We start from the raw sequence: 24,309 nt of genomic DNA, 5'->3' as shown, positions 1-24,309 counted from the left end.
TGTATTCCAAAAAATAATTTATCAGGTTGAAATTTCATGTACATAAATATTCATCTCTGTGGCTATGTACAGATGCAGCAGGAGCCTGGCAGCAGTGGGGCTCCTGCCCAGAGACACTTCCACTGAAGCACTGGCCAAAGCCCATCTCCCTGGGCAATGCCATGGGCATCCCAGGCAGTGCCCACACGGAGAGGCTCTAGCTCCTGCTGCCCCACAATACCAGGCAGATCTCAGCCAGGGCTGATGGCTCAGTGCCCAAAAGGAGCCCGGGGAGAGAAGTACACCCTGTCCTGGGGCTGTGGCTCAGGGCCCTGCCCACCCACTGCTCAGCTTGGACAAAGCTGGCACCTTTGGGAACCTGGACCCCTCCCTGCAAGGGCAGAGGTGGCTTCAGCATCACCCTTCCCTGCCCTCCCTTAAGTCCTCACGCTGGGGTAGGAGAAGAGGTGAGGAGCCAGCGGCAGTGGGTCATGGGTGAAGACGGAGTCATCAGAGGAGCAGGAGCTGGCAGTGTCCTCGCAGGAGGGTGAGTACTGCTCGAAGGGCATGGACAGGTCCAGGTACTGCAAGGAGGGATGGTGCCATGACCACTGGTGCTGTCAATGCCCACACTGCCCACCCCTCACCCACCAGTCTCCCCTCCTCTCACCTCCTCTGAAACAGCTGCCAGGATCTTGTCCAGCCCCTCCACGAGCTGCTTGAAGGTGGGGCGCTGTGAGGGCACGGCGTGCCAGCACTCCCTCATCAGCATGTACCTGGGGACAAGGGGGTGTTAGCAGGGCCTCACCGCGCCCCCTGCTCACCCAGCTGGCTGGTACTCACAGCTCGTGGGTGCAGTTGGATGGCCGGTCCATGCGGTGCCCCTCCTTCAGCAGCTTGAATAGCTCCTCCACAGGGATGCCAGGGTACGGGGAGCCCCCCAGCGTGAAGATCTCCCACATCAGGATCCCAAAGGACCACCTAGGATCACACATAGCAAAGGAGGGTCAAATACATGCTGGGGTTCTCCCCCAGCTTGGCCCACTGCACCCTGCAGTGCTGTGGGAGCAGGGATGGGAGAGGGTGGATCACCCCTGGGGAATGTGCCCCTCTGTCCCCACAGAGTATCCCCATTCTGCTCTGGGGACTCTCCAGTACATGCATAACCCCGCAGCGCTGCCTCGTCCCACACCAACAGCATCCTGAACCCACAGCCAGCAGACCCTCATTCCCCTCAGGACTCACACATCGCTCTGGTGGGTGTAGACACGGTCAAACAGGGCTTCGGGGGCCATCCACTTCACTGGCAGGCGACCCTGTGAGAGCAACCCCCTGCTCAGCTCAGCCCTGGCTGGGGTCCCTGTGCCCCTGTCCCAGGAGCCCCACTCACGTTGCTGGTTTTCTTGTAGTAGTCGATGTCGTGAACGTCCCTGGCCAGGCCGAAGTCAGCGATTTTCATCACGCTCTCCGCTGTCACCAGCACGTTGCGGGCAGCCAGGTCACGGTGGATGCACTGCCAGGGGGAGCATCACCCGCAGGGGTGTGAGGTGGTGACTCCAGCTCCACATGTCCCCTTCAAACACCGAAATCACTGTTTCCCTCCCACATGCCCCCCAGCACCTCTGCAGTGGTGGGGCCATCCCATCCTCAGGCTGGCTGCAGTGACAGGCACAGTGCGGGGGCCACATACACTTCCCCAGGAGGTGGGTCAGGCTTTGAGTGCCATATTTTAGGGGAGGTACTGCCTTCAGCTTTGCTGGATGGGGCTGGGAGGTTCTGAACAGCCTATGGGAATTGGCTGGGCTCCCTTTCCACAGGGACAGTGGGTTCACCAGGGACACACAGCTCCTCTGTCACCACCATGCCCTCCCCAGCTGTGCCCAGCACAGGTAGTCCACGCAGGCCATGCCAGCCATACCCGTTTGGACTCCAGGTACTCCATGCCACGGGCCACCTGGTAGACGCAGGAGACCAGATCCTTGAAAGAGAGCTGCTCCTCAGGCATTGCCATGACATCAAAAGCGTAGTCAGGTGTCGGGGGGCGGCGGGCACGGAGGTACTCACGCAGGTTGCCCTTCGCAGCAAACTCCACGATCACGTACAGTGGCCCTGGGAAGGGTGGCCACTTGCTCAGCCTTGTCCCTTCCCAGTTAGCCACTGACCCCGGTAGTCTGCATCCCCGGTCCTGCTCCATGCCCATACCCTGCCCGAACCCTGCCTGCACAGCCCCCTCACCATCCTGTGTGCAGACTCCCAGGAGGTTGATTATGTTCTTGTGTTTGTCCATGAGCTTCATCATCTCCATCTCGGATATGAGGTCAGCCAGGTCCTTGTCGGTGGCATTGTCTAGGGGAGGAGGGCTGTGTCACAACGCCAGCTGGGTGGCACCCCTGCCCAGCGCTGATGCCACCTCTGCTCCCGGGACACTGGCACAGGAGCCATTACCTTTCAGCATTTTGACAGCCACGGTGACAGCTCTGTCTGGCCGGTCTCTGTCTATGCCATAAGCCTCTGCCCGCACCACCTGGCCAAAGCAGCCTTCCCCCAGGGGCTTCCCCAGCACCAGCCTGGCAGGGACAAGCAGAACCATGGGAGATCACAGGGGTGGCCTTATGGTGGCCTCACCCACCACCTGCATGCTGCTGTCCCTGGGGCAGCTGGGGAGAGCAGCCCCCGTCCCTGCCCTGCGCAGAACCGTACTTGTCCCGGGGGAACTCCCACTTGGCGTCAAGGGGCAGGTCCAGCTCCATGACACCAGCCAGCATTGGGGCACAGCTGGAGGAGAGACGGGTGACCCGCATCAGGGATGTGCTGGACTTCCCGGAGGAGCTGGAATCCAGGGAGAACTGTGGAGAGAGACACGGGTCCTCAGCCATCCATCCCATGCTCCAGGGCCCAACAAAGATGCAGCAGAAAAGCAGAGATCCTCACTTGGAGCATTGGGGTGAGGGAGCTGCAGGGGGAAGTGGGAAGGGCAGCCCCGAGGCTGGCAGCAGGGTAAGAGGTGATGGGCACAAGTGGCACTCCTGGGGCCCATTGGTCACCAAGGCCCCCCTGCATTACCGAAGCTCAAGTTTGGTACCCACCTGTCGGATGAGCGGGAATTTGGAGAGCTTGTGGACTGCCATAGGCTCCAGGTGCTGCTTGCTCGACTGAGTCTGCATCCGGCACAGCACCACAATAATAATGGCCATGGCCATGGCGAGCGAGCCCGAGGTGTAGATGATAATGTCTGTGTACTTGGTCTCAGGGGCCTCAGCTTCCCGCACCAGCTCCTCTTCTGCAGGGAGGGAATGGCCTGAGGCATGGCCTCTGCGTGCTGGGGATCCCAGACCCCACACCAGGACCCCACCCGTACCTGGCAGGACGGTGAGCCAGGCAGACTGGTAGGAGAGGCCGATAGAGTTCCCTGCCAGGCAGGTGTACTCGCCAGCATCCTCCATGGACACATTGCGCAGGTACAGCACCTCCACCTCAGAGCTGTTGATATCTGCAGTCTGTCAGAGAGGGATGGATGGTCAGTATCCCTCCTCCTCTGTATGCCCCTGTCACCACTTTAGCATGGGTAGCTGGGACCTGAGTGCTTCCAGCCCTTGTTACCTTGAGCACTTGCACATAGGGGACCCCATCGGGGCCGTAGTTGCTGCCATTCACTTCAATGTGCTTCAGCCACTGGATGTGGGGCTGGGCATCGCTGTAGACCTTGCAGAAGAACTCCACATCGCTGCCCACCAGGGCTGTGGTGTTGGCGGGCAGCCCAGCCTGCAAGATGGGCCTGTGCGGGGACCTCTCTGCGCACAGGGAGCAGAGCAGGGTCACTGACATGGTGGCCCAGAGCACAGGCTCCTTTCTCCCTATTTCTCCACCCACCATGGAGCCACAGAGAGCCCTTCCCGAGCCCTAAAACAGAGCAGTGCAACCCAAGCCTGGTCTCCATCCCATGTCCCTGGGCTGTGAGGGACATGTGTGCTGCATCAGTAGATAGGCCACAAAGAGAGGCTCCCGCACCCCTTTCCCTGACCCCACCAGGCAGGGGGAAGCCCAGATCAGCACCATGCTGAGGAACCCTCACCCAGCACATCCAGGAGGTAGCTGTAGCGGATGCTGCCAAACCTGTTTTCCACCAGGCAAGTGTAGTTGCCGCGGTCTGAGGGCACCACGCTCTCCATCACCAGGCTCCAGTGCTGGTGCCGGAGCTGCAGAGGGGGAGGTAAGGCAGTGCGGTGAGCTGGGGAAGAGGGATCCTGGGAGGGAAGCTGTGGTGGGAGCAGCTGGCCCGTACAGTACCCGGATGCCCCCGATGCGGTGCTCCCCTCGGAACTCGCGCCCATTCTTGAACCAGCGGATGCTGGGGCTGGGGCTGCCCGAGGCCGGGCAGCGGAACTTCACCGTGTTCCCCGCGGGGACTGCATACAGCTTCTTGTCCATCCGGTGAGGGTGAGTCCAGTAAGGAGCTGGGGACATGCAGGATGTACCGTGGGAGGGGGCCTGTGCAGGGAGCAGGAGGCAGCAGTGCCCCCGGCCCCTGGTTCTGCCCCAGCTGCCCTCTCTTGCAGTGCCCCGGTGCGGCACTGACCTCTGTGCACGTAGACTGACTCCTCATTTCGGTCTCCGTGGGGACTGTCCCCATCACTATCTTCATCATCATCACCTGATGCCAGGGAGTCTGCAAAGGGAAATGGGTTGAGAGGGAAACCCCTGCCAGCAGGGCTGGGCGAGCAGTGGCTGCCTTGCTGCCCCGGGGGTATCTGGGTGCTGCCGGGGCTCCTACCCACGACAGAGATGGTGAAGTTGCGCAGGACCTCTCCAGTTCCCCATGCCCGGCACACGTAGAACCCTGAATCCTCATAGGCAACTTCTGAGATCTCCAGCAGGCTCTGATGGAGATGGATGCGACCCCCCGAGACGAGTGGCCGGGACTCCTTGTACCAGACCACACTGGCACCACTCTGGTTGGCATCACAGTACAGCTTCAATGTGTTGCCTGGGTCCAGTAGGAGATGTTCGTCTTCTGACTCCAGCAAGGGTCTCTCAAATAGCTCTGGAGAGATGTGGTGAGTGCCCACCCCAGTGCTCACCCCTCCCTGACAGCAGGACCCCTCCATATGCCCATCTTAGTGTGGAGAGCATGTGGTGTGACACAACCCTGAGCCTGGCTCTGCCACCCCAGAAGCGGGTAAGGGTAAGGGCTGGACTCTGCCCTGAAGCACGGGGACACGGTTTCCCCAATGGCATGTCCCCGTCCAAGGCCACACATGCCACTATCCTTCCACCACTCCCAGTGGTGCAGGGTGCTCCAGCTTGCTCTGCCTTACTGAAGGAGGGCAACAAACCCCTCCAGACACCCATTGTGGACTTCTACATGCCCCAAGCACGGCCGGGACCCCTCCAGCCTGGCTGTCCCTGGCAGTGCCCGGGCTGGCAGCGGAGCCCGGCTTGCCAAGGGCCAGCAGCAGCATGTGCACGTGGAGGGCAGAAACAACCTGGCCGCCAGCACAGCAATACCACGGCAGCCCGGCTGCCCACGTGAAGGAGCCCGGAGCACACGAGTGTGTCTCCAGCCCAGGTCATGGGCAGCACAGGAGGGATGTGGGGCAGCTGGTCTCTGGTCCCCGGGGACGCGTCCTTCTCCCGCACCCGCCACCTCAAGGCACGGAGTGCCCGCATTTCACCAGGAGTCACAAACAACAGCCACAGCCCACAGCGGTCTCGCAACCCCTCTCTGCCACGCGTGTTCAGCGAGCGGGCCAAGCCCCCGCAGCACAGGGACAGCCTGGCTGGAGCCACCCTGCCCCTGTCAGTGATGGAAACGCCGGTCTCTGCGCCGTGTCCCCAGCTCCCGCCAGCCCTGCCGGCAGAGTGGTGGGGCTGCCTGCCCAGGGCGAGCACCCGCATCCCAGCCCGGGGGTCGCCGCCCAGCTGGGATGGAGAAAGTGTTCAGAAAGCACGAACCCGCTCCCGCCGCCCCCCGCAGCCGTACCTGGCTCCATCGCCCTGCCCCGTGCAGCCGCCGCCAGCAGCAGCCCCGCCACGACCTGCAAGAGGGGCCGCATCTTCCAGGCCCCCAGCGCGGGGGTCCCACCCTGCGGGACAGGCAGGGTCGGTGAGCGGATCCGGGCGGGCAGCCCCCTCCTCTCCCGAGGCACGAGGGAGAAGCAGTGCGAGTTCCCCAGGTCACCGCGAGGGTGGGTGGGCATGGACGGGAGGCAGAGGACGGGGCTCCCTGGGCAGGAACGGGAGGGGGCACGGAACGGGAACACCCGTTTGGGTGCCGGGAATCCGACCTCTCCAGCCAGCGGCAGCCTGGTCAGGGCGCCAGGGGAGGTTAACCGGGGGCGGGGGACCGCGGGGGATCCCAGGGAGGGGGAGAGTGTCCCGGGACGGGGGGGCCCGATGGTGCCGGGGGCGAGGGTCGCGGTCGGCGCGGTTACCGGCGGTGACGGGCTCCCGCGGCGGAGCCGCCTGCACTGCGAGGGCCGGGGCAAAGTCCGGGGACAGCGGGCTCAGCGCCACCGAGCCCCACACCGCGGCCCCATGGCGGCAGGGCCGGGGACGGCTCGGGCTCCGGGCTCGGGACGGTTCCGGCTGCGGGCAGGGCTGGGGCTCGCTCCGGGCTGGCTCCGGCCCCGCTCTGCCGCCGCCTCGGGGGCGCGGGCACTTTGTAGGGACGCGCTCGGGTTACAGCGGCCCCGCCCGGAGCGCTGGGGAGGCGGGAGGGGGGGACGGGGACCGGCCCCGCTTCTCCGGTATGTCTGCAAACCGACCTGCCGCCGAGCTGGATGGGGGAAGTGGGGGGGTAACACCGGCCTTTCCCCCCCAGCAGCGAGAGGCACCCCCGGCCCCCTCCATCCCGGCTCCGCCGGTGCAGCCTCCCCTCGCGGGTGGGGAACGCAGGAGGCTGCAAAACACCCGGGGCTGCTCCCCTGTGCTGTCCTCCAGGCAGACCCCACGCGTGGGGAGCAGCAGATGGGACGGGGGCAATTCCCCCCGATTGCTGGGAGTGGGAGCACTCCAGCCCCAAGCTGGTGTCGTGGCCCAGGCTGGGCGCCGAGCGTTGCTGGGTGCCCAGCAGCCCACACGCTAATTGTGCCATAATTAGTTGTAGCGTTATCGCTGTCAGTGCCATAAAGTGGCTGTGACCCTCATTAGGAGCCCATAACAGAGCGCCATAAAACATGGCTAAGGTGCGAGCCAGCGTTGGAGTGGCCTAATCCAACCCATAAACACTTCGCCCTCACCTTCCCTATGCTGTTGCCTGTGCTGGGGCAGGCAGACCCCACCATGCCCGGGTCATCCTGCTCGTTGGCCCATGCAAGACCCCTGGGCACAGGTGGAAGCCTGGCCTCACACTGTGAGCTGGTGTGATCCCAAGGAGGAATGTCCCCTGAGCATCCTGCTGCCATCAGGAGGGGTCAGTGTCCCCCAGTACATGGCCAGGGTCTGGCCCTACAGCTGCTCTCCTTTCCTGTATTGCAGTCTGCTTCGCCACCTGCTTTCCAGCAAGATCTTCCAGGGCTGTGCTGAGCCCCATACAGAGCCTTGCCCATGCCTGGCGTGGATCTTGAGGCCCTATGAGTGGGGTACACTGTCACTGTCACCCCTCACTTCGTAGGGCCACACCGTGAGTCCTGGGCACAGCCTTGTCCATGCTGCTGCACTGTGCCAAACCATCCAGCATGACACAGTTTCACTGTGAGGTCCGGTGGGTGCTACAATCTCCCAGAGCACCATCCACCCCGTGCTTTTCCCCATCTGGAGTACTCGTGTTCCCTTGGGGTGCAGAGGTGCACAGAGCAGTCCCTGGGGCCAGCAGCCCCCAGCAGCTGTTCATTCCTGCTGACGCGTGAAGCGGACGAGAACATCAATTTCACGGAGCAGCGGCCGCCCCTGCAGAGTTCACAGCGTGCCGGAAGCACAGAAAAATGTTGGGTTCAGCTCAATTCGAACCAAAACCAAATTAAAACCAGAAAGAAGGGGATGTTCCCAGTACTGGGAACACCAGGGAGAGCTGGGACTCCGGGGAGCCTGTGGGAGCCACAGTCTGGGATGAACATGGAAAGATTCCCTGTATCCCAGGGCTCCCCAGTGCTGAGTGGAAGAAAGGCAAGCAGACCAGTGTGGGCACGTTGCCCAGTGTCACACTGAACGTCCCCATTGGGCCAGGACAATGCCAGGCACAGGCCAGGGCTTGGTGGGGTCTGCTGTAGGCGGCTGGGAAGTGGTCACCTCCCTGCTGTGGGGCAGTGCTGGGCTGGGGCTGGGCTGCTTGGCTTGATTTATAACAGCAACTGACGGCAAACAAAAAGCCCTTCACAGCAGCCCAGCCCCACCGCCTGCCACCCGCTGCCGGCAGCACCACAACGGCCTCTGCCACGCCAGCAGCTCAACAAGGGGGGATTGTGCCAGCACAGCACTCTGCGCTGTGGGTGCACCCCTGCCCCAGCACCCTCCTCTGGTGCCCCTGTTTCCCCCAGCTCATGGGCTGCCCCCATCACTGGGGAACAAGGGTGTGTGACCTGTGGTTACTTAGCTCAGACACAGTGGGGTACTCAGAGATGAAGTGTGCTCTCAGATCTCCACAGATGGCGCAGAGGGATCCCACTTGCCCCACTTTCCGTTGGGAGAGACGACCCCCTGGCCAGACCCTTGGCCTTGCATATGCGTGCGGGGCCCCGCGGCAGCGAGCACGCACAAGGGGCTGGGCGCCGGCATGCTGGGGCTCCATCCTCCCGCCCCTGTCCCTTCCCCCAGGCAGTAAATCATCCCCACTCTCCTCATGAAAGGCCCATGTATGTGCTGCCGGTGCAGGGAGCCTGCCTGGTGCCAACAATATTGCTCTTGGAAGGCAGCCGGAGCTGCGGGAACACAGCCGCCCCTTGTGCCTGGCCCCAGCACTTGCCGCCACTCCCGCTGCGGTGGCACCTGCGGCCAGCCAGAGCCCGCGCAGCACGGTGGCTCCTGTGGGGGCTGGAGCCTGGGGGGCTCTTTCCTCCTGGAAGTTTCTCTTGGCCTCCCCTGAACGGCTCTTGTTTGGGGCACAGAAGCCCCAGCTCACTGTACTCGGTACGTGCATAGGATCTGAGGCTGAGCAGGCTCAATCCACATGCTGGGGTGATGTGAACCTTCTGGCACTGAGGGAGTGGGTCAGCCCTGGAGCAAGGGGTGAGCCCCAGCACAAGGGCTTCCAGCTCCATGCAGTCCCACGGGCTACAACGTGGCCCTCGTATCATTGGGCACCCGCTGAGGAAGGCAGGGGGCAAGCTGTACAGGCAGGCAGCTGCCCCAGACTGGGCAGGGTGCTCTGCAGGGGCTGGGTCCTGCCCTGGAGGCAAGCAGCCAGGTTTGGGGCAGTACGTCCCACCAGGCCCTGGTCTTGCCTGCCCATCCTTATCTCTGGCTGGGAGAGACTCATGGAGCAATCCGGCTCGGTTAAGGTTTAACCAGGCAGAACTTGGCAAACATAAACCTGCTGCTCCCTCTGGGGAGCCAAGAATGTGGGGCCCAGTGCAGGGGCTGCAGGACAGGGACACCAGGGGCCCAGGCTTCGTCTAGCCTCCAGCATGGCACGTGGGGGAACCACAAATCTGGGCAGTGAAGGCTGAGCGGGGAACATACAAGTTGAGGGTGACATGGCAGGAGGGTGGGCAGTGCAATGCCTTGTCCCGCTGCAGACCTGCCACCTCTTCCTGCCCTGGCTATGTGGGGGAGTGCTGCGGCTGCAGCTGGCACAGGGAACGAGGTGCATGGGGCCAGAATGTGTCCTGCTGCCCGTGGGGACATGGCGCACACCATGTGCTGGGTTGGGCACCACAGTGCTGATCTGTGGGCCAAGAAAGCAGGAGCTTTGCTCACCAGCCCTGTCCCCTCCACAGCATTGGGGGTTCAGCCCAGTGCAGCAGCAGCAATGGCAAGGAACTGCAAAGCAAGAACGAGGCCACCCCAATCTTCCCAGCCCCTAATTGTAAGCAGGCACCCGGTCCTGACTCCACATCTGCACTTGATTTACTCAATGGAGCCTGAGGGGCCACGAGGGATGGCAGTGGCTGGGGCTGTGACCAGGACTGAGCTTCTCCCGGCTGAGGCAGGGACCCGTGGTGCTTCTGTGGAGGATGTGGCTGGTGGGTGGCTCTATGCCCTGTCCCCTGGCCTGCCAGCCCAAAAGGCAATGGAGTTCAGACTGGCGGGGCAGCCAGAGCCGTGGCCCAGGGCAGGGAGAAGCAGAGCTGGGCCAACAGCACCAACACCTAGGGACAAGGGCCATGCTCCATCCTCAGCCTCCCGGCCATGTGGGTGGCTCTAGTCCCACAGTCAGGCTCCAGGTCCCCTCCTGTCATGCCTGGGGGTGCCCATGGGTGCCGGTGTCCCTCTGAGAGCAGTCCAGCAGCAGAATGGGCAGCCCTCCAGAGGGGACAGGGAGAAGGTGCCACTACCAGCTTGCTGCCAAACCCTCCTTACAGCAGATAGACACTTCCTCTCACACCGCACCCACCTTCACAGGAAGTAATTACACAATGAACACTACGCTAAGGGAGTGAAGTATTTGCTGTCTAGCAAGTCTCTTCCAGCTGGATCCTTTTCCTGACAGATTCAGTCCCCGTTCTGCTCAACGGGTGTATACAGGAGGGTAGGGCTTTGCTTATCCAGAGGAATAATGAAACCATTGTGGGCTGGCAAAGGATGTGCGTTCTGGGGCCACCAACAACTCCAAGAATAGTGTTGCAACTTGCTCTAGAGGTCTTGGCTGAAGTAACTGTAGCCTCCTGGGCCAGTTGACTCTTCCCGGACATACTGTTGTGGCGGGAACGGTCCGACAACCGGCACTGCTCCTGGCATCCTACACATTGAAGGGAGAAGGAAAAAGGAAAAAAAGGAGACAATGTCACAAATGCTCTGAAATGTGCCAGCTGCAATCACTGCTCAGCAGGCAAGGCTGTCAGCAGAGCAACAGCCCACTGCAGCCAAGGCAACAACTTGCCAGAAAATCTTCCATGTGAATCCTTGTTCTCTCTGCCTGTGTGTAAACAGACACCTTTAGCATGGCAGAATTAGCTGCGGCAGAGCTCAAGGACTGCTAAAGAGCTCCCATTACAAAGCAAGCATCCTGCCTCTCTGCAGGCTGCAGAAGCTGGAACAGGACTGCACAGCTGAATCCAGGGCAGCATTCACAAAGGGAGTTGTGTGGCTGCAACAGCTCCGACAACAGCAGTGTCCTAAAGAGAGCATTAATGTGTGTGTGCTGGGAGCATCCTCAACGTTATCTCTCTAGAATGGGATACTTCCTATTCACTGATCTAGCTGTGCCTGTTCAAGAGCTGGAACTTCCCTGGGATGAAAGATGTCTTCCCATCAAGTACTCCCCAGAGCTGAGGGATCAGGAGGCTGTTATTCCATAGACAGGCAACAAGAGATTCCAGTTTTCTTCCTGTCCCTTCTGGGGAATTTGGCTAGGAGCCTGCCCTCCCTTCAGGTAGGATTTCCTAATACCTCTCCCTTCTAAGAAGCTTTCTAACCAACCCAGGCTCATTACTGTGCCTCTTTTAGTCAAGGCTCTTAAATTAAAGATTGGTAGTCTCCAGAACAAGTATTTCTGGTATTAATCATCTGGCAGCATAATTTTTTTCAATTAATAATATATGCAGGGGATGCCATTATTTAACTTGCCAGCTGTAAGAGTGAGTTCAGGAATACAGTCCAGGTTTCTGGAGCGTGCTGACTATATGCCAAATTTTAAAACAAGCAACCCCAACGGAGATTAGAATTGCAAGCAGATCTCCACTGAGCCAGTCCTTAATTAAATTAAAATCTCAGTTGTTAAGAGAAACTGTGTTTAATAGGTGTCAGGTTCATTGCAAAGGTCTGTGCTGAGCTGAACTATTAGGAACCAAAAGCAACCGGAGGCACTTCCACCTCGGCAGCACGACTGGGCTGTCTGCAGAGGGAGCTCCTGGAGCAGCGTCAGGACACACAGAGAGAGCCTGCACAGACCCTGCTGCTCTGTTTGGAAGTCAGCTGGAAACACGTGCTCAGGACTGCATTGTAGGTTATATTTAGGCCATCGATTTGAACAGCGAGGCTGGAAACACACTTAGACAAGAATATTACTTACTGATTCTTGTGTTTGAAGCCACTGATGTGAGCTTGGTACTGCTCTATGGAGTTCAGCACTATGTTACATGTGCTGCAGGGGTAGCCCTTCCCAGCTGAAACAGACAGCAATGTTAGCACACACAGCCAGCCAATCCCCGTGCCTGAGCTAGAAACAAGCAAGATACTCAATCACCTGGTTTATTAAACCCTAAACAAAGACAAATAACAGTCAACAATTCGACCAGGCAGGGAGACCACAGAATCCCACTACCCTGCTGTGTATGAGCCAGTTATAGCAAGGGAATCACTAAGCCACAAAAGTTTTCCTGATCAGAGCATGGTTTGTTCATTGCTAAAAAACACCCACATGTTCCCTACAAACAGTTCACAGTATCAGGCATAGCAAAAGTTTCAGATTTGGACCCCAAACCCCAAAGGCTATACTGCCTTTGCAACTCAATTTCTCTCCCATATTCCCACTTCTGCTCATCTGGACATCTCAAAACAGAAAAGAAGAGAAACTGAATTTGCAAGTTTATAATATTTCAATAAAAAAAGGCAGCCAGAGGAGATTAGACCCACTGTCCAGCTCCACAATGCAGCATTTTGCTAAGCTTTGCTGAGGTGCCAACTGAGGATATTAAGCTCTGTCCTCAAGCAGTTTGGTTACAGTCAGTGGATCAGTTAACTGCCAGGAAAAAAAAAAAAGTTTCCAACAATAGTGGTACTCGACAGGATCATTGGTTTTGTGTAACATGACAACTCCAGCTGGACTGAAAGTTCAGGAGGTCACAGATACCAAACAGGCAAGTATGGCAGCACAGGAGTCTCTAAGAGGGAAAAATTCTGGCAGTTGTTCTCAAGACATTAAGTGTTCCTGAATTTTGGGTCACTGGGGAAGGGCTCTGGTTGGGACTCTCACAAGGAAAACACTTCCTTAAGGTGAAAGAGGAGATGGACCCCAGATGTGCAGAGCAGTAAATCAAACCAGGGAAGCTCAGCTCTGGATGTAGCACACACTTTGCCACGTGGCTGCTGCACCTCAGATATTTCAGAATCCAGGGGGACACTCAGCTCTCAAAATGGAGCTGGATGTGGGCAGTAAAGGCCAGAGGAGCTCAGACAGCCTTCATGCCTGCTTCCCTGCACCACCAATGTCAAGGTCTCTCTCTTGCAAACCCATCCAACAGGTGCATGCACAAAGTTGCCTAAACAACGCTCCTCAACCCCAAACCACTCATTCCCAAAGAACTTTAAGCAGGCAACCACCTCAGTGCTGTATTTGCAAAGAACACATCTTCATCTGCCGCAAGTCAGGTCCCAGCAGAGAGTTTAGGAACAACTGTGGCTGTTGGCACACAGACACGGGCAAAGAGAGCGGGACAACACATCCCTGACTGCAGCCCATCTCATCTGAGAAGCCCCTGATTAGAGCCCAGGCTCTGAAACCTTTCCTGAAGAGCTGAAGTGCTCTGGAGATGTGACTGTACACATTCCTGTTCTGCTGGCACTTCTTGGGACACATCAATCACACAGGCAAGGGCACTGCCCACCCACCCAGGCAACAGCACTGCCCACCTACCCAGCCTGCTTGGGCTGGGGCTCCTGCCCTGTCAGCACCTGAGTCACACTCAAGTGGAACCATTCATCAGACCCCACTAATTAGGTGCAGAGCAGATGGGTAACGTGAGATACTGAGCACCTTTTCCATCTCCCACACGGCCACGCAATGTGGGAGAGAACATTACTTGGCTAATTGAGCCTCATTTGTCATAAGTGCTACCGGTATCTAAAGGTGGCCTGCAAAGAATTAGAATAATTAATCTTCTGCTTGTGTGGGTTTTTACGACAGAGAAAGAAGCCCTTGATGAAGATTTTAAGATGATCTGTCTGCTTATTATTTACCTCAAGTATGCAGCAGGTACTAAGACTTCCTGGCCCAGCAGAAGGCTGCTGGGAGGAACAAAGGAGTTTTCTGTGAGCGCCTAATGCTTTCACTGGACTCAGAGGGCTTTCATCACGTACAAGTGCTCATAAGCAGCAGATCATAAACCAAAAGAGTTTTAACTGTCTGCCTAAAGTTCCTCCTTAATAGCTCTGGGGTTTTTTTTTCCACATTCCTGCTTGCTCCAGAGAGAGCTGCATTAGTTCATCAGATGGAAGTGCCCACACAGAGGCAGAAAGGCATTCAGGGAGAAATCTTTCTGGCTTTCATGTGCTTTGAAGCAGCAGGTGCAGTTAAACCTATTCCTTCCATCTCTGGCTAGACCCCTCAAAGACGACTTTTAAGCATCAAATGCCACTTTCATCTTTCCATTTTGGATGCAATCACCTAACTAGAAACAGTGCTGGCCAAAATCCCTGGATTATCCACACAGAGAATAAAAAGGACACGTCCCCGATTAAACACCACCGCATAACACAACCCAAAGCTTGTCACGAGTAGCTACAGTCTAAAACATCTGCTGCCGGGGGTTACAACATCAACCAAATCAATCTTAGGGTGTATAATCAAGTTCCTAATCACAATACTCCCCTGCTCCCTCCACACAGATTGTCTTGTCCAAAGGCCTGTCAGACGCATTCTGCTTCTCTCCCACCCTGCTCTTCAGCTGGTTATCAGCCTCCCTAGAGAACTCACCCATGAAGGATGATGCTGGTGCATCAGCGGTTCGCCCGTAGTGTGCCATCAGCTTGTGTTTGGTCTCCTGCTTTCTGTGCTTCTTGCCTACATAGTGCTGTTTTGCCATAAGGGGGTTGTTGAAAGTGGCATGGCAGAGGCTACAGAACTTGTCCGGGTCAGTAATGTCCTTGTTCTCTTCATTTGAAGATGCAGTGGAGGTGGGGAGGGCAGCAGGGTGTTTCTGCGGGGGCACCGTTTCTGTAAGGCGAATCCAAACTCTGGTCAGTCACAGAACTAACAGGTAAAAATGAGTTACTTTATTTCACCCCAACCCACATTAAAACCAGTAACACGCTACATCCAAACCCCATCTACAACTACATCTAAACCTAGCTGATGTAAAATAGTTCAATAAATTTATGATTTTGCTACCTCTTCCCTTAATGCTGCAGAATTTAAAGACATGTGGTAACATAACTCAGAGTATGCCAGGAAAACTTTCAGGGTTTAAAAAATCCAATAGATTTGCATATTTCTCCTTAACATAAGCATGACTGTATTCAAGAAACACTGGGTATGAATGAGCTTCCACCTGCTGTTATCATCTCCCAGACAGAACATGGGCACAAGCCCTTGCACAGCAAAGGCATTCTGGAAAGGATCCTGGAAGCGCCGTGCAGCCACAGGACTTGATCCTGAATTCAAAAGGAGACTTGCCTGAGACACAGCATAAATGGGACTAGGTCTGACACAGTGAATCCCCAGAGGGAAGCAGCTCTTCTGTGTGGTGGAGCAACCTGCACCCTCTCACTCAGGGTGCCAAACAGCAGAGTGAGTAACCTGCTAGGGATCAGAGAGCTCCTCTCACCAAAGGAACACACCAGACTGCTCAGGGAACATCTTCCTGCAGGCTCCTATCGTACCCAAAAGCAAGGGCTCCAAAGAACAAGAAGATCCTGGAGGTGGCTTTGCTGTGCACACATTTTAGCAAAGTCATGAAGACGTGCTGGGACAGACATCTGCCTGGAAGATCCCAGGAGCGAGGTGTCTGGGTGACTCACAAGTCCCCAGCTTGGATTTAGCACAAGCTGCCATCCTCAGGTGCACTCAAACACTGTGTTTTCCTTCTGTCCTGACCAGCTGCAGCCCCCCTGGCCCATGGCTACCCCTAGCTGCCCTGGACAGAGGGTGTCACTCCCCACTCACCAGGCTTTTCTGGCTGCTAGCAAAGGGATGGGACACACAGGCAGTTGTGTGGGGGCAGACAAGGTCAGAACAAGCACATACTGCTGTGTCCCCAGCTGTATTCTCCCACTCCCCAGCAATCTGCAGCCCCCGAGTCTGTGAACCTCAGAGGCCTCACTGTTGTAGCTGAGCAGCCCTGGGGAATTTGCCATACCAGAGTTTCACCAGTCACTTCAGTCTCTAACATTTAATGAGCATCACACCCTGTGGCAGGCAGTTCTACATCTTAACATCAACATGCCTGGTCCCTGCACACAGGGATGGGTACAATGGCTCCTGCCAGCTGCATTTCCCCCAAACAAAGCAAAAAAAAAAACAAACCACACAACCTCTTGCCAATGTTAACCCACTGAGCAGGCTGGAACAGCCAGGTCTCTGAGGTGCACTGCTGGCTTACTCTATTTCATGGCAAAGAGCACACACTCTTACAAGAGCTCACTCTTGGGGTTCAACAAGCATCTCAACAGCCCTTTGGGACAACACAGAAGTGCTGCAGACACTCGTACCTTCTGCTTTGGGGGCCTGCTGCTTCATGTTCTTGGCATGAGTCTTGCCCAAGTAGTGAGACGTTGCCACGGCTGGGGAGGAGAAGGTCATGTTGCAGATGGGACAACACTTGTTCCTGTCCTCCCCATTGCTGCCTTCCTGCTTGCTGTCCTGTGCACAGAGAACCACTGAGTTGCTGAGGCTGGGAAGGACCTCTGCAGGTCATCCCATCCAGCCTCCTGGTTTTGAGGAGAAACACTATGGTTTGGGGGGTCTAAAAAAGATCATCAAAGACATTTGGGTGTTAAGTCAATGAAGTGTGACAAGCTAAAACTTCCATGATGCAGCATCACCCTCTCCCTCCCTGGAGCGTGTTCTTGCAACAGATTACTGTTTTTAACCTGTTGGCAAACACTCCAGGCAGAGAGGCAGCCCTGGCCCGTTTGGGTTAAGGACAAGGTTAAGCCTTTGGCTGCCAAAATGGGACCACACAGCCTTGTCCCCTGCAAGGTGTGAACTGAGCAGCACAAACATCGCTATCAGCTGGGTCATCTGCAACACAACACCGGCTGAGGAGGGAGCAGCAGGCAGTTCTCAGCCTGACACTATGTGCAAAGGCATCTGCTGTTATCCCCCAGCTCCCTGCAAATGCCAGAGTTGGGGATTACAGCTGAAGCAATCATAAAAGCAGAATCTGTTCCCCAAGGGAGTCACGGGGCAGACAGATGGCTGAATGGAACGTGGGGCCTTTACTGGCCAACAGGCTCCAGCTACCAGCTGAGGGAACCGAAATAAGTAAAATAAAGAATGCTCTGGGAAGAGAATTCCTGCGGATGATGAACCCAACGTGCTCTGCATAATATGCTACGATTCTCCTGACAAGCTGTTGCCCCTGTTCTTTCTCTGTCATTTCAAGCTGGACTATCAAAAAGAGGAACACACATTTGTTTAAATGGGGAGGACAAGCTCAAAGAGGCTGTCTGAGCAGGGAGGGCAGCAGGAAGTGGGACATGGCCTGGTGAAACACCTGCCACTGAGCTTCTCAGTTCTCACAAAGTCCCTTCTGAGAGCATTTCCCCCATTCACTTACAAGGCTGTGCAACTGCCTTTAGCCCTGCAGGTCCCACAGAGCTGTATTTAGGCCTGGTGGATCCTGCACTCACAGAACACAAGGATGGATCAGGCTAGAAGGGACCACAGTGGCTCACCTGGTCCAACCTCCCTGCTCAAGCAGAGTCATCTCAGAGCACTTTGCACAGGATTGTATCCAAACGGCTCTGAAATATCCCCAGTAAGAGAGACTTCACATTTCTGGAATATCCCCATCAGCTGCTCTTCACAGGACTTACCCTCTAGATCTTAAGACACCGTAGACATTACTTATAGACATTGATCAGTTTCCTCTCACCTGCTTCACCTCCAGCTTCATCTTCTTCCCGTGGGCACCTTCCTCCCCGCCGTGGATGGACAGGTACCGTCTCACCTTGTTGGCGTGCTTCTTGCTCTGGGGAAAGCAGAGAAAGCCCCGCTCGGTGCCTGGCCGAGCCCGGGGCTGGGCTTGGGGTGGCGGCGGGGGGCTCCCCCTTCCCTACCTGATAGTGAGCCAGCCGCTGTGACTCGGAGATGAGCAGGGCGCTGCACACCTTGCACTGCGCCTCGGTGAAAATGTGTCCGTTCTCCCGGATCAGCCGCTCCACTGTGGGGTGACAGGGGACACAAAACGGGGGCGTCAGCGGCCCGGTGGGACCCCGCGAGGTGCGGGCCGTCCTTGTTCGGGATGCCCGCACCTCGCGGGATCCAACCGGGCTAGAGGGCACCTCGTGGGGCCCGACCAGCCGCCCGCTCCCGGTGCCGCCGCCTCACCCGCCTCTTTGCCCACCAGCGGCGCCGCAGCGTCCCCGTTGCTACCGGCCCCGTCCGCCATGGCCGCCGTCGCCGCCTCACGCTGTTCTCGCGAGAAGCCGCCCGCGCGCCCCCTCCGCGCCTAGCAACGGCGGGGCGGTCTCCCGCGAGAGCACCGCACCCTCCAAGGGAGGCGGCGGCGGACATGTTGGTTGTGGGCACAGGTGTATTGCGGCAGCGCCGTGGCGGCTCGGTTTTGTGGGTGTTTACCCGACGTAGCGCATCCTTCTCCTGAGGAAGCGACGTCCGGGTTGAGAAAAAGGCGAGACCACTAGCACCTTAGAACGATGCGTCCGGGCCCGCTGTCCGCCAGCCACGATCATGGCGCTGCCCACTTCAGCACCCTGATGAGCACGTGAAACGCAGCGAAGCCGCTGCCGCCATCTTGGGTGAGGGCAATGAGGCCTCCGCCGCCAACTTGAGCGCGGGTGCGGGACCCGCCGACCGGGGCCGGTGCGGGAGACCAGGCGGGGAGGCCGCGGGCAGCGGGGCGGCCCGGGCCCGGTGAGTACCTTGTGCCCTGCGGGGCATGCCGCTGCCCCGCCGCTGCTGGGCCCCGGGCGAGCCGCGGGGCTCCCGGGGCTGCGAGGGAAACCCCTTCCCTCGCCCGGGGCCACTCTCCGGCCCCTGCCCCCGGGCTGACCTCCCCCCGGTATGACCTCCGGCCCCCGCTCCTGGCGGCCCGGGACTGGCCCCCAGCGCTGTCCCCTGGGGAAGGGACACCTTCCGTCTCCCTCTAGGGGCACTTCCTCTGTCTCTTGCCTGGAGGGGATCCGGGTGCTGTGCCTGGGGGTACCCTGGAACTCCTCCTGGACCGTCCCCTGGGGAGAGCACCCGAAAACCGGAGCTCTGCCTTGGCCGCACCCCCTGAGATCGCGGTGCTCCTGCCTCTCCTGTTCCTCTTGCCAGGCCCGGCCCCCTCCCCTTTTCCCGGGGCAGCCTCTGCACGCTCCCTTCCCTTAGGTTTGCCCCCCTGTGGCTGATCCCCTTCCCCAGAGCTCACCCCTCTCCCGCTGGGATCCCCCATGCTTCTCCCCAGCTTGTCGAGTATCCCTGACCCCATCCTTGTAAATTTCCTTGCCGTGCCCGAAGGCAGCGGGTTGGGAAAGGGGAAGGACGGTGGGTGCGTTCTGGGGCTGGGGTCGCTGTCCTTCCATGTACAGGGGTGAAGACCTTTTCCTCCCCTGCCCTTGGAGGAGGGAGATGCTGCGGGCTGGACTCGAGGGCGCTGGAGCAGGGAGCATCTCCCGAGAGCTCAGCAGCCCGGCCATGCGTGGCCTCTGCAGTGCCCGTGTCCCCTCTGTGCAGAGCCAGCTCTACAAACGGATCAATCCTCTAAACAATTTCTCTCTCCCCGGGGCGCTGCCAGCCCTCGTGTCCTGCTCGCGGAGCATCAGCTGGGCCCTGCGTGCGGGGTCGAGCCGAGGGTCTGGGGATGATATTTCCATGGAAATGTGCGGTGCTGACCCGCCTGAGCGCGGGGAGCGTCGTGCCTCTGCTTCCCGAGGTGGGGAGAGTTGTTTACAAAGCGACAGCCTGTGTCTCCAACCACTCAGGAGCTCATCCGGGGATGAGAGTCATTCATTTTTTTTGGCTTGGTTTTTTCGAGCATTTTTCAAGCTGTCACAGCTTGGCAGGTCTGTAGCTGCAGTGTCAAGATTTAGAATTATTCTGTCGGTAATTGCTTTCTGATTCATCAAAATGATAGATGAGAGGGAAAATGACAAATAATCACAAGTTGGGGATCTTCAAGGATATCCCTAAAAATGTGACTGGAGAAGCGTGGCATGTGCGAGTTCCTTGTCAGGAGGTCACCTTTGCTGTCAGAGCGTTTACAAAGAAATTCTCTTAAATTCAGAGTTGCAAAAAAATCTGGATAACTGCAAAATGAGTCTGCAAACTGGACTGCAAAGGTAATTTTAGATAATTCAGTCTCTGGCCTTTTTTTTTTTTTTTTTCTGGGTCTGAAAGCAGGTATCTTCCCCTCAGGCACTCACAACTATCCTTTCCAAGAGTGCTAAAAGCAAAATATGCTCAACTTCGCTTCCTGAAGAGGAGGTCTGTGCTCTGATGCATGTTGTCTTCCCTCAGCTACACCAGCTTGTCTAATAAAAGCCATTACTGCTCTCCTACTCACAGCTTCAGACTAGCACAGCTACGAGTGATCTCTTACTTGTCTTGTTCCCTTAGTTACATTTTCAGAGACTCTCTTTGCCACAAGTCCCTTCATTTTCAGAAGTGTTGTGGGAGTTGTGTGGTTACATCTCTTACATCTCCTCTTTTCTCTCCTTTAAATGTTGAAGGTAGGTGACTCATCATAACTTCAGCTGATATTTCTCAGTGATCTCTTATTTAGCACAGAGCACCCAGGAGAAGATGTATCGCAGAGTCAGAGGGGCGATGGTGATACCAGCATGGATTTAAAACAAAAACAAACAAAAAAAAAGAGGCAGCACAGCAGTTGTTTGTTGCCGTTGCTTTTGTTGTGGGGGTAAGAAGGTTTATAGGCTGCCTCTCCAAAGCCTCAGTGACCCTGTGTGGGCCCTTCTGTGATCCTCATGGTTTGTGAGGGAGTGGTTTTCCAAAGATAAGGGAACATTCTCCATCAGCATGGATGCGCTTTGTGGAGGCAGCTCACAGCAGCTGGGTGTGAGGCTTGGCTCGTCTCCCTGAGCAGGGAGGGCAAAGAGACCATTTGGAGAAAAAGATAAAAAAATGGAGAACATATAGTGAGGATATTCCAACAGCACTGGAGTTCAGCTTAGCTGGAGCTGAACAGCTTTGTTTTTCAAGAGCCAGTACTTCACCAAGAGCAGTGCTTGTTTTTATTTTCCTTTCCTTTAATGGCTCCAAACTGACAGAGAGCAGGATTAAATTAGATATTAGAAAGAAATTCTGCCCTGTCAGAGTGGTGAAACACTGGTATAGGTTGCCCAGGGAAGCTGTGGCTTCCCCATCCCTGGAAATGTCCAAGGCCAGGTTGCACAGGGCTTGGAGCAACCTGGGATAGTGGAAGCTGTCCCTGCCTGTGGCAGGAGTTTGGAATGAGATGATCTTTAAGGTCCCTTTCAACCCAAACCATTCTATGATTCCTCAACAGACAAGCACCGGAGGACTGCAGAGGTCCTTGCAGTCACTTTGGCGCCGTGACTGCCCATTTGTGCAACATTCTGCTTTCAGAGGGCTCAGCAAACCTTCGGTGCAAATCATGACTCACCAGGATAATCGCCTTTTGTCTCTGGGCGTGTGTGTGCATGTATTTGCAGAAGGAAGGCTGCAGATCGTGGGGAGGGAGCGTGGTTATTCCTCACCTTGCTGCTCGGACTGTAGATGGAGCAGTGCGCTGCTGTTCTCGGTGCTGATGGGGATTTTGGCCTCCCTTAGTGTTTCTCTACGCAGTGGCTGTTTGCAATTTTGTGGTGTTACAGAGCAGGGTTTGGCTCTATCCTGGGTGATGTAGGGTTTCTTGCATCTTCTCTTACTCTTATTTTAGATTGCCGCACACATCTGAGCTATTTCAGTGATCTTGAAGGAAGGCTGAGTGATTCTGTGGAAGGACGCTGGTCTGGGAACCGGCCAACTTAACTTGCATTTCCAGCTCTGCTGTTCCCTGATGTGGAACGAGGGGCTTGTTGTTCAACCTCTGTCTGCACATGTTTAATTGAACTTCAGCAGAGCTGGTCATGCTCAGCCTGCTTTGTAAGGCTCTTTTACATCACAGTTCAAGAAGCACTGAATGTTATTGTTGAGCTACCAGGCAAACAGCAAGCATAGGCAGGAAAGGGTGATTTAACTCTGTGCCATGCTGCTGCTCTCCTTTACTGAGATCTCTTCCCCATCCTCGCCTCTGAGCTCTTTTGGATCCAGACAGCTAATGCTTGCTGTGCATCCCTCTCCATCAGTCTACGGGCTGCCAAGGGAAGGGATGCTGAAGTACCAGTTTGCATTGTATGGGCACCTGCTCTCGATTGTTCCGTGCACTCAGGTTTGCACTAATAACACTCAGCAGGTCGCTTGCTGCTCTTGAAGTGCCTTCGTTAATGCGGATGGTTTGGGCATGTCTGGATGGAGTTCTTCCGGAGGCTGCTGCTCATTGAGAAATCCATACTGCCAGATAAACCTGTTGTTTGTTTCCAGCCTGCCTGCTGCCATTGCCTGTGTTTTCCCTGTCTGTAGTGCTGGAGCAGCCGTGCACTGAGCTGTGCAGACGGCAGGGCAGCATCCTTGAACGCACAATGCCTTTCCCCCTGCTTTTGTTGAATACAAAAGCTGACAAAGGGCTGTGCTGTGGTGGCTTCTTGGTCTGGTGTGCAAATGACAGCTTGATCCACTGCCACAGCCTGGTTTGTTTTGGTCAAGGTCTGGGGCTGAGGAGGGGAGGTTGTGTTGGAGGGTGGGAGACCTGCTGTGAAGTGATGCTGTGGAGGAGTTTGCTGATGGGCTTTTAGTGGAAAGCCTCATTGCTTTGGAGCAAGGCATTCAGAGTGGCTTTGGTCTGTGTTGCTGTTCCCCTGAAACCCCTTTTTAGCAATCAGCTGTAATAAAGTGTTCTTAACTAGATGAGTGGTGACTGGTGCATGTGGCTCCCAGTAACACTAAATCCACCACGCTTTGTAATAAGGTTTCAATGCCTGGGGTCTTTTGCCTAAAAATAGCAAAAAAAAAAAAAAAAAGAAAGTGTTAGGGGAAATCTAAATCAGAGGGAAACAAATGGCTTTTAATCTTTCCCTCTGTTTCAGAGTGAAGGATGCCGAGGAGGAAGAAGCCTGCAGAGGGCCCGGAGTCTCGAGGTCAGGATGGGGAGGAAGAGGAGGAAGAGAAGAGGAACCCAGCCAATGCCAAGAAGAAGCGCAGTTTTGTGGATGCGTTTATTGTTATATCCGACAGTGATGGAGAGGTCAGTGATGGGTTGGGGTACCCAGAGCCTGGGCTGGGCCCTGCTACTGCAGGACAGTGCCAGAGCAGCCCTGGCTGTCGTGCTGGGGTCAGGCTTTGCACGGAGGGTCTCGTGCTGTTCCTTGTCTTACATATGAGATGAATCAAATCCTATTTGACTAGGAAATGAATGGTGTGCTTCATGAGGGTGAGTTATGAGTCTGGGATTTGATAACCAAATCCTCTCAGAACTGAATCTGAAATGTAATTTAAAAGTAACCTTTCCTCAATCCCTTTACAAATCTTTTTTTTCATAATTTTTGTTTGATTGATTTCCAGCTAAACCTTAGCAACATGATTCTGTATTATGTGCAAATAGATAAGAAAATGATTCAGAACTCAGGCTTGTGAGTAGCTCAGAGACAGGCAGTTGTCTGGTAAACTGATTCTGACTTACAGGAGTTTGTAACCCAGCTCTAAAGGGTGTAAAGGTGAATGTGGTGTGGGAATGCCTGGCTAAAGCATCAAGGCTCAGATCCCTGATCCCCAGTGTCGGCTTATGCACATCAGCATTACCCTCAAGATTGAAATGTCTGTGTTGGTTACACGGCATGAGCACGGGAACTCCTGCCTGGGGGAAACCCAGAGCCCTCAGAACCTGTGCCTGACTGAGCGAGGCACACCAGAGGAAATTATTACAACCAGGTTTTTTTTATGTGTGACTCGTACAGCTTTGCTCTGTCTTGCTGGTGATTGGGGATCCTAAGCTGCTTTTTGTAATTCCACCATTTTCAAAAGCATTTCAGTTCACTCTCAAGCTGTAGATCTTAAATCAGGTCCCTTTTGCTCCCACATCTGCAGTGTGCTGCTCTCCAATAAGGCGATTATCATGTGAGGAGGGGAAAATCACTAGAAATAAACAGTAAGAAGCTGTAGGGCAAACGATATTGGATGTTTTTTCTTCACATTGTCTGAGTTCTTTCCCATTGGGAAATTCCCTGAAAGAAATGGAACATATGGCAGTAATAGTTCAGTGGGGTTAAACCCTTAGCTCTGCAATATGCTAACTGAACTTCAGATGTCTGCTGCATCACTGGCCTTTATTGTGAAAC

At 56.0% G+C, this 24,309-nt stretch overlaps 3 protein-coding genes across 9 annotated transcripts in view; 1 reads left to right on the top strand and 2 right to left on the bottom strand.

Moving 5' to 3' along the window:
• On the bottom strand, positions 1 to 9,838 carry FGFR4 (fibroblast growth factor receptor 4). 2 transcript variants are annotated; one of them, XM_038150039.1, is made up of 18 exons: positions 6,411 to 9,838; positions 5,960 to 6,062; positions 4,751 to 5,020; positions 4,556 to 4,645; positions 4,267 to 4,433; positions 4,052 to 4,175; positions 3,580 to 3,770; positions 3,338 to 3,476; positions 3,066 to 3,259; positions 2,680 to 2,825; positions 2,425 to 2,546; positions 2,215 to 2,325; positions 1,898 to 2,088; positions 1,370 to 1,492; positions 1,225 to 1,295; positions 823 to 960; positions 650 to 755; positions 1 to 563 (listed from the first exon to the last, which is right to left on the bottom strand). In XM_038150039.1, exons 2-18 carry the CDS (start codon positions 6,030 to 6,032, stop codon positions 417 to 419), a joined length of 2,403 nt encoding a protein of 800 aa, XP_038005967.1. In that variant the 5' UTR covers positions 6,033 to 6,062; positions 6,411 to 9,838; the 3' UTR covers positions 1 to 416. The 2 variants fall into 2 exon arrangements, with proteins under 2 accessions (XP_038005967.1, XP_038005966.1); XM_038150038.1 differs by lacking the exon at positions 6,411 to 9,838 and having other exon boundaries at positions 5,960 to 6,375.
• Positions 9,839 to 9,963: 125 nt separating this feature from the next.
• On the bottom strand, positions 9,964 to 18,370 carry ZNF346 (zinc finger protein 346). The gene is made up of 7 exons (XM_038150046.1): positions 18,284 to 18,370; positions 18,013 to 18,116; positions 17,829 to 17,924; positions 16,441 to 16,591; positions 14,708 to 14,947; positions 12,086 to 12,179; positions 9,964 to 10,813 (listed from the first exon to the last, which is right to left on the bottom strand). Exons 1-7 carry the CDS (start codon positions 18,342 to 18,344, stop codon positions 10,708 to 10,710), a joined length of 852 nt encoding a protein of 283 aa, XP_038005974.1. The 5' UTR covers positions 18,345 to 18,370; the 3' UTR covers positions 9,964 to 10,707.
• Positions 18,371 to 18,405: 35 nt separating this feature from the next.
• Positions 18,406 to 24,309, top strand: part of UIMC1 (ubiquitin interaction motif containing 1) — a 40,070-nt gene continuing 34,166 nt past the window's right edge. For 2 of the 6 annotated variants that reach the window (XM_038150040.1, XM_038150045.1), the window contains exons 1-2: positions 18,412 to 18,826; positions 23,062 to 23,219. In XM_038150040.1, coding sequence (XP_038005968.1) covers positions 23,070 to 23,219 — 150 coding nt within the window. In that variant the 5' untranslated portion in view covers positions 18,412 to 18,826; positions 23,062 to 23,069. Of the gene's footprint in view, positions 18,827 to 23,061; positions 23,220 to 24,309 lie in introns of those variants that run through there. The other 4 variants (XM_038150041.1, XM_038150044.1, XM_038150042.1 and 1 more) reach the window with 4 other exon arrangements.

The sequence above is a fragment of the Motacilla alba genome, chromosome 13 (genome assembly GCF_015832195.1).
Source record: "Motacilla alba alba isolate MOTALB_02 chromosome 13, Motacilla_alba_V1.0_pri, whole genome shotgun sequence".
In the NCBI taxonomy this organism is placed as follows: Eukaryota; Metazoa; Chordata; class Aves; order Passeriformes; family Motacillidae; genus Motacilla; species Motacilla alba.
This window is presented reverse-complemented; position numbering and strand designations above follow the sequence as displayed.

Excerpts from the sequence above, each read along its gene's own strand:
- ZNF346 (XM_038150046.1), bottom strand. The coding sequence starts at position 18,344 with ATGGCGGACGGGGCCGGTAGCAACGGGGACGCTGCGGCGCCGCTGGTG. Across the intron at positions 16,592-17,828 it reads TGAAGCTGGAGGTGAAGCAG|GACAGCAAGCAGGAAGGCAG; the intron begins GTGAGAGGAAAC and ends CTCTGTGCACAG. Across the intron at positions 14,948-16,440 it reads GCAGGCCCCCAAAGCAGAAG|AAACGGTGCCCCCGCAGAAA; the intron begins GTACGAGTGTCT and ends TTCGCCTTACAG.
- FGFR4 (XM_038150038.1), bottom strand. The coding sequence starts at position 6,176 with ATGCCCACCCACCCTCGCGGTGACCTGGGGAACTCGCACTGCTTCTCC. Across the intron at positions 4,434-4,555 it reads GTCAGTCTACGTGCACAGAG|CTCCTTACTGGACTCACCCT; the intron begins GTCAGTGCCGCA and ends GCATGTCCCCAG. Across the intron at positions 2,089-2,214 it reads GGGAGTCTGCACACAGGATG|GGCCACTGTACGTGATCGTG; the intron begins GTGAGGGGGCTG and ends CACCCTTCCCAG.